The 12,822-nt window shown below is 38.9% G+C and overlaps 1 protein-coding gene across 12 annotated transcripts in view; it reads left to right on the forward strand.

Moving 5' to 3' along the window:
• Window positions 1-12,822, forward strand: part of MECOM (MDS1 and EVI1 complex locus) — a 533,910-nt gene that overhangs the window by 224,612 nt on the left and 296,476 nt on the right. The window contains exon 1 of one of the 12 annotated variants that reach the window (XM_046658719.1): window positions 11,391-11,439. The exons of the other annotated variants lie outside the window; for them this stretch is intronic. Within the exon in view, the coding sequence (XP_046514675.1) occupies window positions 11,406-11,439 (34 nt within the window). The 5' untranslated portion in view covers window positions 11,391-11,405. Of the gene's footprint in view, window positions 1-11,390; window positions 11,440-12,822 lie in introns of those variants that run through there. 12 annotated transcript variants of the gene reach the window in all.

Here is a 12,822-nt window from a genome sequence, read left to right on the forward strand (position 1 = left end):
GTTAGCCTAGGCCATAAAAACAGGGCAGTGCAAGCAGGCAGAACAAAGAAAAAGTGGGATCAAAGGAAAGGAAAAAGGGAAGATAATATTTTAAACAGCAGAGAAACAATCATGGTACCATGTAAAATGTACTAGAGAGACGGCAAGAATTAGATCTACTGACAATGGATCTCTGACAAACAGGTAGAAGAGATTGGCAATGTCCCTTTCAGGGGAAGAAAGCAGAAATGCCATCTAGAACAGGGCAACAATCTGGAAACACTCATTGTAAGGCAAACAACTCCACATTCCTTCACAGTGCATGGTACAACAGTTGTGCTCACAAAAATGAGTAGAGAAGAAGGGAATGCATTTTAAGATGATCTTTCATGGTAAATGACCAACATTTAAAAGCTATCAGAACCTTATGGTTTAGCCCTGAAGAATCTAGATACCTTACCCTGTTTCCTGGTTGTGACAGACAATAGAACTCTTCTTGTTAGGCCATGTGTCACCTCTCAGTGAGTTCTCTGAACCTCATTCCAGCAGGAATACAGTTTGTCATGACTGCAGTGACTTCATAGGAGGTGTAGTTACAAGAAAAATACTGTATATCGCCATCATTGCCAAATTTGCCTACTATATTATTCTATGGATTGTCAAGAGCCCTTACAGGGGATGAAAACACACCCTGCATTAAATTGTGTTTAATGAAACATTTAAAAAATATTCTTTATTGTAGTTATTTTCGAGGTTCCTCTATACATACCTATTTTATTTCAAAGTGCATATTCTTTTCCAGTTAAAGCAGCTTCGTGTAACTCTTTAGTGACCATCTTATGTTAAAACGTCATGGTCTTCGGAATTAAGTGCTTTTGGTTTGTAAGGTTGCAAATTCTTCATCTTTGAGAGAAATTGGAACTGAAAGTGAAGTCACGTGGCAAGCCTATTTCTTGAAAATGATTCATAGTTGAACCAAAGGAGTGGGGCTTTCTTCTCTTTTCACTACCTATAATTTGCTTCCTTTGAATAAACCTCCTAGTCCCTGTCCTGCAGACCAGCATCTCGTGAGAAAATGTGTTTGCTAGTTGCTTAATTGCTCAGATAGGAGGAAGCTGCTGCCAGTTTCTTCTGTTTCTTCACTTTCAACATTTTCCCCATAATTTGAATTTCAGATCATGGATACTTAGAATTAAAAGGAGAGCATCCAGCCCACTTACCATGAGAGGTGAAAGACGTGCCCACTGTGGGTTTGCCTCAGGGGTTGGAGCCAGACCCAAGTCCACGCGTCCCAGGTCAGAGGTCTTTCTAGGACATCGTTGTCACCATGCCTGAGACAGCTGCTGAACTTACCTAAGAGTAGCTGATTGGTGGAGAGAAGCATGGACTTGGGATATAGGAGGTCTGGATTTTATGCCTGATTTGGCCCTATCATTTTAGGCTTCAGTTGTTAAGAGGGGAATTAAATTTGCTGACTCTATGGGTCACTGCAGGTTTGTGGTTGTGTTTCCTTAAGCATATGTTGTGACTAAAAGAGATGGGGCCAATTCCCATGTGCCTTAAGGAGGAAAGAGATGTGATTACGAGGATATTTCTGTTCCTGAATTTAATGGGTGAGCTATAAGGTGGCCTCTCTGTGGTTTGATGAACTCTTCTTGGATACCACGCTGACATTTTGAATTACTCACATTCGCTTGGTGGTTCTTTAAGTTCAAACTCAGAATCCTCCCACCTGCCCTCAGGAGTTGGTAACTTAAAGCACCCTGAAAATATGCACCATCCATTCACTTATATCCCCCACCCCCAATAAAATTATAATTCTTTACTGAGACAAAAGCCTATACATGGTTAGCTTCTGCCTTCTGATAGCAAGTGGCAGAGTTAAAAACAAATACTAGAACTGGGAAGCGTTCACACACAAATTAGATGCTTTTGACCATTACCTAAACACCGTCTATTTAAGAAAGCCTATTTTCTTTTTCTTACTGATGAACTGCCATAGGATTTCTCGAATTATTCTGCCATTGTCTCTTTTCACCGACTTTAGAGAGTAGAGGTGTTAATGGTCTCCAGTGGCATCTCCACCTTGCTTGAGGAACACCAGTTCCTGCCAGCCTTTCCGCCCCGTGGATCCCTGGCCTGCTTCCTGGGCCCCATCACCTTGGCATGTTCCCTGCTGAGCACAGCTTTTCCCAGAGTCATCACTAATGCTTCTGTGGCTGCTATTGTTCCTATTACTTCATTGAAGATACATGCTTTTTTTTTTAGAGGTAACCTGGCTTTATTTCTTTTCTAAAACAATTTGAATAAAGCATTGAGGTTTTAAAGTCACTGATGTTTTCTTGACCACAAATGAAACACAAACCTAAGTGCTCAGTAGTAGATAGTATTTCTGGAGCTGAAATTCAATGGTCATTGAACTGAGCAGTTGAAACTTTTTAAAGAGAAAAATCTCTGACCCAAACGGAGAGGTTGTTCCAGTCCTTTGAAAAGCCAGTGGTTGGTTTGAAGTCAAATGAAGATTAGTGACATTCACATATATTTCAGTTACATCACATTGATGAGATCATAATGTTCCTAATGTTCTTCACACCTGACTTAAACTCTTCCTTTTTGCCTTTCTTTTAAAGTCAAACATTATCATAATTAATATTTAAAAAGAGATTTTTACTGGGAATTGATGAGACATTTTGGCTTTTGCCTCATTTTCTTTGGAAGATGTTTATTTTTCTTGTCAGCTGCAGGGGAAGAAACCTGCTGTGAAAACCGATAGACCCCAGCCGTCAGGAGCATTTGTCTGGTATTATTTTGATGGCATACCCATGGTATCGCCAAGGAGTGTCACAGAAGCTAAGTGAGAAACACAGGGAACATCATCTTCCTTTTCATGAAAAACAGCATGGATTTTCAAGAGTAAGATCATTGTAACAAAAATAAGCTAAAGAAATTCTTTAACATAAATATTTCTGTAAGGTATAGATGACGCATCTGGCCTTGCAACTTGTGGGCACTTAGTACTTCAGTAGAGGGCATTGTTTTTGTATTAGAAATGCCATCTGCAGTGACAATTTGGGATTTGGAACAGTGGAGCCCTGCCAACAGTGTAGATGTCAGGAAACCAGGCACATACTTTCTCCACAGCTTCTTTGTACAGTCAGGAGGGAAATTCACAGCACAATGCTGTCCTCAGGTTTTAAGCTGCACGCTGAATCTGTGATAAAGTGATGTTCTTTACAGAAGGATTTTTCTATAGCATGAAATATCTACCAGGGAGAATTGCAGGAGAGTCATTTTTATAAACATTCCTGCTTGTAGTTAGTTTGGGATCTGGATTCTTTGGAGAGCAATATCTTTCCTTTTGGTTTTATGACCATCTTTTTCTTAATGCTTAGAAAGAAAAGAGCTTTGCCAAACATGTTTTTTTTTTTTCTTTCTGGCATTAGTGTCTTCTGGAAAATGAAAATGGAAATGGCCCAGTTTCTCTTACTAACGTCTTCAGATATTTATATGTAGTTTAATAGTTTTATCCTGAAAAAAATAAAGCATTTTTTTTAAAAGGATAAAAATGAAAATTTACTAGGTTACTATCAATTGAAAGTAGAACTTCTATGGTGACAGACATACACAGACACATGTAAATGTATATGCATATATTTATGTAGAGAAAGACCAGATTGCAAAAATGAGTACAGGAGAACAGGCAGAAACTATGTTACAATTCATTCCTATCACTGATTTAATCTAAAGAAAAGACTAAGCATTTCATGATTTTGTTGATGACATGTAAGTCCCTTTAATTTTTGCTAATAATTGGACAACTCTACAGAAAATAAGGTAAAATAATGACAATCTTTTGCATTGTCAATCATTTTGTCCTGAAATAACTGTTCTGTGAGATCATGGAAAACATTTAAAGAACTCCAAAATAATCCACATGTAGTCAAAGAAAAGGGGTGGCTGTGTTTTGAGAGGGTGCAACAGATGAGACTGGTTTAATCTAGTTTGTGATGAGAGATTTATTCACTTCTAGGCACTATTCCACAACTCACTTATCTTCTTAGATATGGAAGAGAAGTGTCAAATGATGCTTCTTATTCGCCTAACACTTTTCTTCTCTTCTCTGAAAACAGGTATTACTCATGCTGTATGTTACTGAAACCACAAGGTCTCAGACTCTAGGGGAAAAGTTGTGACATTGTCGTGGGGCTCCCTTATTGCCCTTCTTTATAAGTAGGCGTCAGTGTACAAAAGACACAATAAATGAGAACAGGTCTCGTACGCTGCCGAAGGCCATGTCAATGGGATTCCAAAACAAAAGTTGGCCTTTATTCTATCACATTGTCACATCCAAGAAGGAATAGCTGATGGGCAACAAATGTTTGATATTTTAAAAACTACCAGACAAAAGCCCAGTCTTTTCTCTGCAAAGTTCTCCAAAAAGTATTAGGAAACAAATTAATGCAAATATAATTCAAGTGAAAGTACTATTTTAGCATAGTTGCATTGTCACAACTCTTTTTCTGATGGCCATTCTTTGGGTAATTTTTGTGCTAAGCCATTTTGGATTTCATCTGACATGTTCATGGCAGAGTGGTGGGTCCTATATGCATGGAAAATAAACGTGCAAAATGACTTATTGTTGCAGTCTGAAAGCACTTCAGTTTCTGAATTCTGAGGCAAATTAGGCCTCAGATTTCATTTTTGTAGCCGTAGCATCAGTGAATGATAAAAACTAGAATGTCTGAATTTGTCTATATTCACACATATCAGAAAAGAGAATTTTCTTTTCACAAGAACAAAGTTATGCAGTTGTTTAGAAAACCTCACAGAATTTCTACTTCTCTGACTTTAAGTTGCTTTCCTCCAAGTGGTTTTAAAATTATAATCATCAGCATAGCTGCAATGGGATGGATGCCCTTCTATCCATGAACCCAAAGAGAAATTGTTAGCTAATTCAAATGGTATTTGCCATGGTCAGTGAAGAAAATTGCCCTTTAAAGAGCTGCTAAAGTCATGACAGCGCAGTTATGAGGGTTAAAAATGCATGGTTGAACAGCCATTCTTGCAATGCATCTGTTTGAAAGGCAAATATATTTAAAATGAGATAAGTGAAAAGTAAAATATTGCATTACACAGAGCTATCCAGTTTAAAGCAGGTGGAATCCCGAACTATAGATAGCACGAGTGGAAGGTATTACAAAGCATACTCACCTGCGGTTTGAGGCCAGATAGGCTGGGGATAATTTTTTAAAACACTTACTACCAACAACCATGCCAACCACACTGTGAAAATCCTGCAGACTTGCTACGTAATTTTATGCAGAGAAAACAACTAGTGACTCTCCTTTGGATAAATGGAAAACGCAAGAAAAGAAAACGAAAGAATCACTTTTGAATTCCTGAAGGGATGTAGATTTGGAGATTGAAGTAACTTCTTTTTGGTTTTATCAAGTTGGTGCATGAGATAAGGTAAACCAGCGACAGATAATTTCCGGTTAATGACCTAAAGCTGGAAGGAACCGTGCGTCATTCTTCTCAGTGTGGGCCTACAGGTTGGTGAGATACGATTTGTCCACCTTTACAAATGACTTTGACCCAGAGAGATTGGGTGATTCTCCCACTGTCACATAGCCAATATACAGTAGTTAGGGAATTCAAACCTAGGTTATTTCTCCCCCTCTTATGCATGTCTGAAACTACAGTATTCTCTTTTGGCCTGTGAGCTTATTGTTTAACATATGTGGGCATTGCTACATCTCCTAAGTGCTCACAGAGGTCAAAGCATCATGTCACACAGAGACTGGGATTGCTAACTCTAAGCCTTTATTGAATATGACTGTCTACTCACGTTAGGTACTACTGAACGCATTTTACCTATTCTGTTTCTTTTAATTGTTATAAAATCCCCTTTAAAAAAGTGTTATTCTTGGGGGCTGGCCCAGTGGCGCAGAGGTTAAGTTTGCATGTTTCGCTTCAGTGGCCTGGGGTTTGCCAGTTCAGATCCTGGGTGAGGACATGGCATTGCTTGTCAAGCTATGCTGTGGCAGGCATCCCACAAATAAAGTAGAGGAAGATGGGCATGGATGTTAGCTCAGGGCCAGTCTTCCTTAGCACAAAAGAGGAGGATTGGCGGCAGATGTTGGCTCAGGGCTAATCTTCCTCAAAAAAAATGTTATTCTTTGGTTTTTTACAGATGAATACAGACCTGAGGTCCAACCTGGTTAAATTACTTGCCTGAGGTCAATGGCTAGCATACGCCAACCAGGATTAAAAGCCAGCTCTGTTTATGTCCACAGCTCCTGCTCCTTTTATTATTTCTGAAATCTGCGTGGGAAGGGAGAATAAAGAATGGGCTGTGGTTGATAATTTTGAAGTTTCTATTATCTGATTAGAGGAAGACCCTTAAAATACGTATAAGAAAAATCAAAACATCAAGACCCTGAGTTTGGAGAATCCTGGATCATTTCTTAGTGCGCTCTCTTAAGGCTTGCTGTGTTGTTTTACTTAGGGGTTTTCCTTTATCGCATATTAATTCCTCGTCCCTGTGGTATGAGAAATTTAAGGAGCAGGAAAGGGCTGTCTGGCTCAGTGGGACTGGGTTGCTATTTAGTCTGGCTGTTTCCTCCCGCGCATGTCGATTGATTATCCTGCCTATCGTGTGTTGACATATTTTGCTTGCTGTACTGATTATACGTTGGGAGTGCTAATTCTTTTATTGGGTTAGAGTTCAAAGGTGCTCATCTGTCAGCAAAAAGTCTCTCATTTCGTGGCATGCTCGGCCTCCTCTCATAGCTGTCATTTTTCTACGGTTCTCAGAGGTTTTCCTCTTATTTCTGGTTGTAGTTCAATAGCAAAGATCTTGAAGGATTTTCCTTTGTACTGGGCTATTTTGTATGGTTTTTGGAGACAGATTCTGCTCTTTGAAGATATGCAGAATATTGGCATTTCGCAGACTCTGACTGAAGCAATGGAAATCACACTACATCCTGCTCTTTGATTTTAACAACTTTGTTGGTGCAGATCTCCAAATCTTGGGCTTTTCCCAAACATGGTCAATTTCTGAGACCAATAAATGGGCAGACCCAAACTTGGGTTTTGCGTGTCAGTGTGATAGCATTCTGGCAAACCATCAGGAAATGGATTCCCATAAAGAAGAGCCTGAGGAATGGTGATTTGATTACATAGAACAATATAAAAGTCACCTGTCTTTTTCATCACCTCTGTAGAAATTATAACATAGCTATGTAAATGTTTCCATACAGATATAGGTATTATATATATATGTAATCCTAATTTTGAACCGGAATCATAAGTAGGAATCAGGAATATCTCCAAAGGCATTATTTTGGATTATGAATGATAAAGTATTTTGCAATAGTTTGAGGTACTTGAGATATAAGTAGCGCGCCCTTCATGAGAAGATTGCCAACATGTCAAGAAGGCATTGTGTTGCGGCTTACATTTCAATTTCTATTTTGCTTACACGTCCTATTAGACGTTGATCAAAATAATTAAAACAAGCGTCGTATTATAGTAATAATAGGTTACAAAAACAATTTTTGCAGATTGGTAAAGTAAACGATGATGACTAGTTTTTGCTCTAAATTGTTATGATGTTTTAACACGTTTGCCTTCGATTTTCTTAACAAAACATGTATAAACCCTGATTTAGAGAAGTAGCTAGAGTTGGCTCTTAAGCAACTGAGCCATCTTTCCAGAGGGGAATGAAGCAGAGCCAAGAAGTCAGCAGTCCGTTGTTGGGAAAGAATGGAAGATGGGAGTTATTGTCAAATTTTAATGAGTTTATTTGTCTTTTGATAGTTTGGGTACTGTAAGTGATAGGAGGTGATGAAACTATTAGAAAAAAATCAAATTCGAATGGTATGGGAACATTATGTCTGGGCCCAAGCAGAGTGGGTGTACTGGGGGACCATGGGTTAGATGCGTAAACTCTTTGAGTCTTAGTTTTTTTATGTGTCAAATGGGGCTACTACCTATTTGTGCAGTCGGTTTTTTGGGGGGAGATTAAATAAGGTAATGATGTAAAATGCATAACAGAGTGTCAGTCTAGCACTTAGCAGGTATTCAGTAAAAGATAAAACTTTATTACTTTCGTCTTCTCATTGACCCTATCCAAGCCAACTTCATAATATGAACTGAAAATGCTATCTTCATTAGCCTTCAATGGCTTTTCTTGAATTTATATGCACATGGTGCTATGCTGATTATGGCACAAAGCAAGCTATATAGATGTGGCTCTTTCTAGGAATTTACTTCCACAATCACACAGAGATTGATGGATTCATAGAATATGAGTTGGAAGGGACCCTGGGGGCTCTCTGCATTCAGTAATTTTACAGACGAGGAAATAGATTCCCAGAGAGATGAAAAGACTTGTTCAGAATTTCCCAGTTAATTAGTGACAGTGCCAGGAATAGGATCCGGGTTTTCTAGAAGCCTCATCTGTTGTTCTTATTTATCCACTTGTCTTGTTTAGCAAATAAAGATTATGGTTGTATATTCTAAAAGTTGTTTGTCAGAAAGAACTATTTCAATATATCATAGTCTTTAAAGATGCACAATCAGAAAAAAATTTTAAAAAGTAAGTGCACATGTGAGGTGAGTAAACGTGATTGCAGGGTGGAGGTGTGGGTAGTGGTGCCAAACCATGGCTAGGGAAATCTTTCCAAGGTAGGCCAGAATCTTCACCATTCTCCACACTCTTCCTCAATTATCTGATAAACTCAGTTGACGTTTTCTTATTCTTACGCAAAGTGCTCTTGTAAACACAACTTCAACCCACTCTCCTTACCCTTGTTCAATTAGCCTCATTTCCATAAGCTCTTCTGATGCAGACATTTTGGAGCCACTCCTGAGAAGTACAACCAACATTTTTCTCATTTATTTATGCAGATTCTGAGTGATTTCAAAAATTCAAATGGCAGGATATTTGGGGGGCGGGAGAGTTAGGTAGCCAAACATTGGGAACTGGAACATAGTAAGCATTAAAAAGGACTAAAAGGATATATTCTTTGCTGCAAGCACACCAGCTATATTTCTAAATATGGCTGATTTTTGAAGTTCTATGGACACATATGGTACTATTCATTCTGTCTGCAATGATCTGGAACATTCCAAGAGGCCAACAGCAACCACTGAACCCTTGTTCTGCAAGGCGCAGTTTTTTTCCCATTACACAAGCTGTGACTTTATATGGCAAAAAAATAATCAAATAAGTCAACAACTCGCAACTCAATTAAATTAAGTAGTACTACACTTTTTTTTATAGCCTCCTTATTACAATGCCTTCATGCTTGTGTAGGTATAGTATGACACTACTTATCTGTTATGAACAAATTCTCTAACTGTGACTTTACCTTATAGAATTATATCTCTCAGAGACCCTTTAGTCTCTCTAAAGAGAGAGAGAGACTAGACAATAGATAAAATTTTAATGAGCATATTGTCTAGCAGAGCAAGAGAACGTTAGAAAAGCTGTGACCTGAAAGCGTTCATAAACTGTTCTGCTCCCCTGGGAGAAGCGGGAGTGTCCTGTCCACTGTGCTATAACTCTGGGTGTTCATTAAAAATTCATTCAAGGCTAAATCATATCACTGAACAATGAGTGTGGAGACCCAGAGCCGTGTGTCAAAGAGAGGAGGCCGTATCAGGGCCAGGTTGCTTTATTTAGTGGGGTCTGTGTCAGGCAGACAAGGGGAATGGGAGGTTTCCTTGGAGGCTTTTGTGAAGCTCTGTGCTTCTTCTGGGGGCTCCATTAGAATAATCAGCGGCCTTGGGAAATTCACACGGTTTTGGCAAGGCTGTGATCCATCATCATCCATCATACTTCTGCACTGGGTGACGGAGGAGCCAAATACCAGGCCGGCGGGGTGGCCAGAGCCCTGCTCTGCCTGGAGATTTCTGGTCTGCAGGGCAGGGCTCCAGGAAGCCTGGCAGCGGGAGGGGCGGAGGAGGCTGCAGGGGAGCTAACCCCTTGGATCAGCCCGCACTTGGGGGCTTCCCCTTCCAACAGCCCCACAGGAAGTCACTGTGCAGTACTTTGAAAGGTTTTTGGAGTATTTGCTTTGGATTTTGCTGGGTTTGTTTGGAGTTTATTTCTCATTTCTTTTGAGTTTATCTTTGTTTGTTTGTTTGTTTGTAGGCCTTAACAATTTTTTTTAAAACTTTCTGGATTGTTTGCTGTGTGACTTTCCTTCTGTGTGTGCATTGTGGGATGGATGAGGTTTTGACATTTCAGATAAGGAAAGACTCTGTTGTGGTGAGTGTGTGTGAGTGTGTGTGTATATGTGTGTGTTTTGGAGGCAACGACCAATAAAACTCTCATTATATATTCCTTATATCCTTAGCAACTTTTCTCAAACTCTTTTTTGAACCTAGAAAGAAATGTGGTTTTTGTTTATTTTCAAAAAATTTTTCAAAACTTCAGAATTAGGAGAATAGTGTCTAGTTCTACAGAAAAGCATTTATTACAATATGATCTCAGAGCCAGTCTGCTAGAGAGGCCTGTGTAACATTGGGTTGCTCAATAATGACTAATTTCGTCTTTCAATTCCCAAGCAAAGAACTTTGGCAGCCGAGTGTGTAAATTTTTACTCATCTTCCATTCTGGTTTTTCTCAGGAAACTAGTGAGAGTGTCGAATCTAGGTGTGTGTACACAATATAACCAAACGTATAAATCCCAATTTTATGATGTTTATTGGTTATGAAAATGTACTTAAAATTTGCCTTTTCTGTTTTAGAGGGTAAATGAAATTACTAAATCTCAAAATCCATAAAAATAAAAAAATAAAAAAGAAGAATAAGCTTTTTTTGATCTGTGTCTTAATTACTTAGGCTATGTAAATTAATATAGAGTCTCAGCTATCTTGTTTTTATTTCACTTGATTTGATTTGATTTGATTTACTTTCGATGATAGTCAACTGGTAAACATACACCCTCCCTAAAAGGAGTTTATTGTCATTCTCTTTTGGATGGTGCAAATAAGTCCATAAAATAAATGTGTCGTCTAGTTCATTCTTCCTCCTTTTATATTTCTTAAAATGAAAATCCAAAGCAGAATGCTTAGAAGTATATTGCAATTTGACAGGATTTGCCTTATGTGCATATGAGAAAATATGATTCGTAAAAAAGGAAATAGAAGAATATATGTACACACACTGTGACGCTATTTTATTGATATCTATTGTACCCATTGCAATGAGACTCCTGAGATGTTGGACCTAAATTAAAATAATCTTAAACAATAATAAATAAAACCCAACTGCTCCCTTCTCAGTGTTTTCTTTTTTCTCTTTTTTTTCCCAGTAAGAAAGTACACAAGTAAATAATGCCAAACAGATCAGCCACTTTTGAGGAAGGAAGCACGTAGACTGAAGGACATGTGGCTTGTGGAGCCACCCCCATATGCCCTGGGGGTTTGGAGTTCTGGGAGTGAAGGGTGAGCATAGAAGGGCACTGGATAGAAAATGTTGACTTCAAGATTTCCTGTATATTCACATGTGGGGTTTTAGAAATTATCTTAATTAATTAGATTTATTGGCATTAAATTTTATTTTTTCTCAAAGGTCTCAAATGCAGGGATAAAGTTAAATCTAAGTTGAAGCTTGGATTCCCGAAATATATTGAACAACTTGAAGTGTAGGAAGTTAAGAGTGATCGACATTTAAAAGTATAGTTAGCAATTTGAAGGAATGAGGCTTGTTTCAGAATCAATATTCCTTAAGAGTCTGCTGGACCTAATGCAGATATCCTTGAATGCCTTACCTGCCATTTTCTCTATTTGTACCTGCAAGAATGACATTTTTTTTTCCTGTCCCCATGCTGATCTTTTGACTTCATGAAGTCTTCCATCAAGGGAAAAGCCCCTTGGTTCTATAGTGCCATCATTCTCTAAGTCCCTAGAGTTCTCTTCCTGCTTCCAGGCTGCCCAGGGCTCCTCCTTCAGTGTTGGGTATTCCATCCTCTCTACTCATCCCCCGTGTGTGTCCCATTCCCTCCCAGTGGCAGTCTTTACTGATCACTGATAAACTAACTCGGGATATAGTATATTGGTTCATTGGGCTTTAGTTTATCCCATCCCACTCCCTCACTAAATTCTCCCAATTTTACTTTCCAAATCTTTCTCTTTCTTATTCTCCATCCTCCACTATCACTGCCATTTTTTTAAGCCTTCATAATCTCTCTCATAGACCATTGAAATAGCCTCTGACTGGTCCATCTGCCTTCTGTATCATTCTTCTTAAATTTCTCCTAATCTTTGAATCAGAATGACCACCCTAAAACACAGCTCTGATCTTTCCACTCTCCTCCCTAAGACCACTCACTACCGCCGTATTCAGAATAGGAAACAGGCCAAATTCTAGAATATGGCATAGAGGCTTTTGACCATTTGGCTCCTCACTGCCTCTTTCTCCACATTCTACCTAACTTATTTCCCATTATAAGTCAGGCAGTAGTGAGAAACCCTTAGTCTCATGTGCATACTAAACTGTTTCATACTTCCGTACCTTTAAATGTGCTCTTTCTCTTTCCTAGAATGGTCTTTCTTCCTTTGTCTTTTCTCTGGGAAACTCCTTGGTAACAATCTTTATTGTTCCACACTGTTCTCAGGTGTCATCATCTCTGGGCAGCCCTTCCTAACCTTTCCCACCCTCAGACAGAATGAATTATTATCTCCTCTGCACCTCATACATAGTTTGTTGATTGTGGATACTATATTTTTAATTTCATGTCTTCTTTCTTTAATGGACTGTTGCTCTTTGTGGCCTGGAATGGGCCAGTCACTTTGACTTCCAGAGTGTAAACTCAGTGTCTGCATGGC

Source organism: Equus quagga, chromosome 4 (genome assembly GCF_021613505.1).
Source record: "Equus quagga isolate Etosha38 chromosome 4, UCLA_HA_Equagga_1.0, whole genome shotgun sequence".
In the NCBI taxonomy this organism is placed as follows: domain Eukaryota; kingdom Metazoa; phylum Chordata; class Mammalia; order Perissodactyla; family Equidae; genus Equus; species Equus quagga.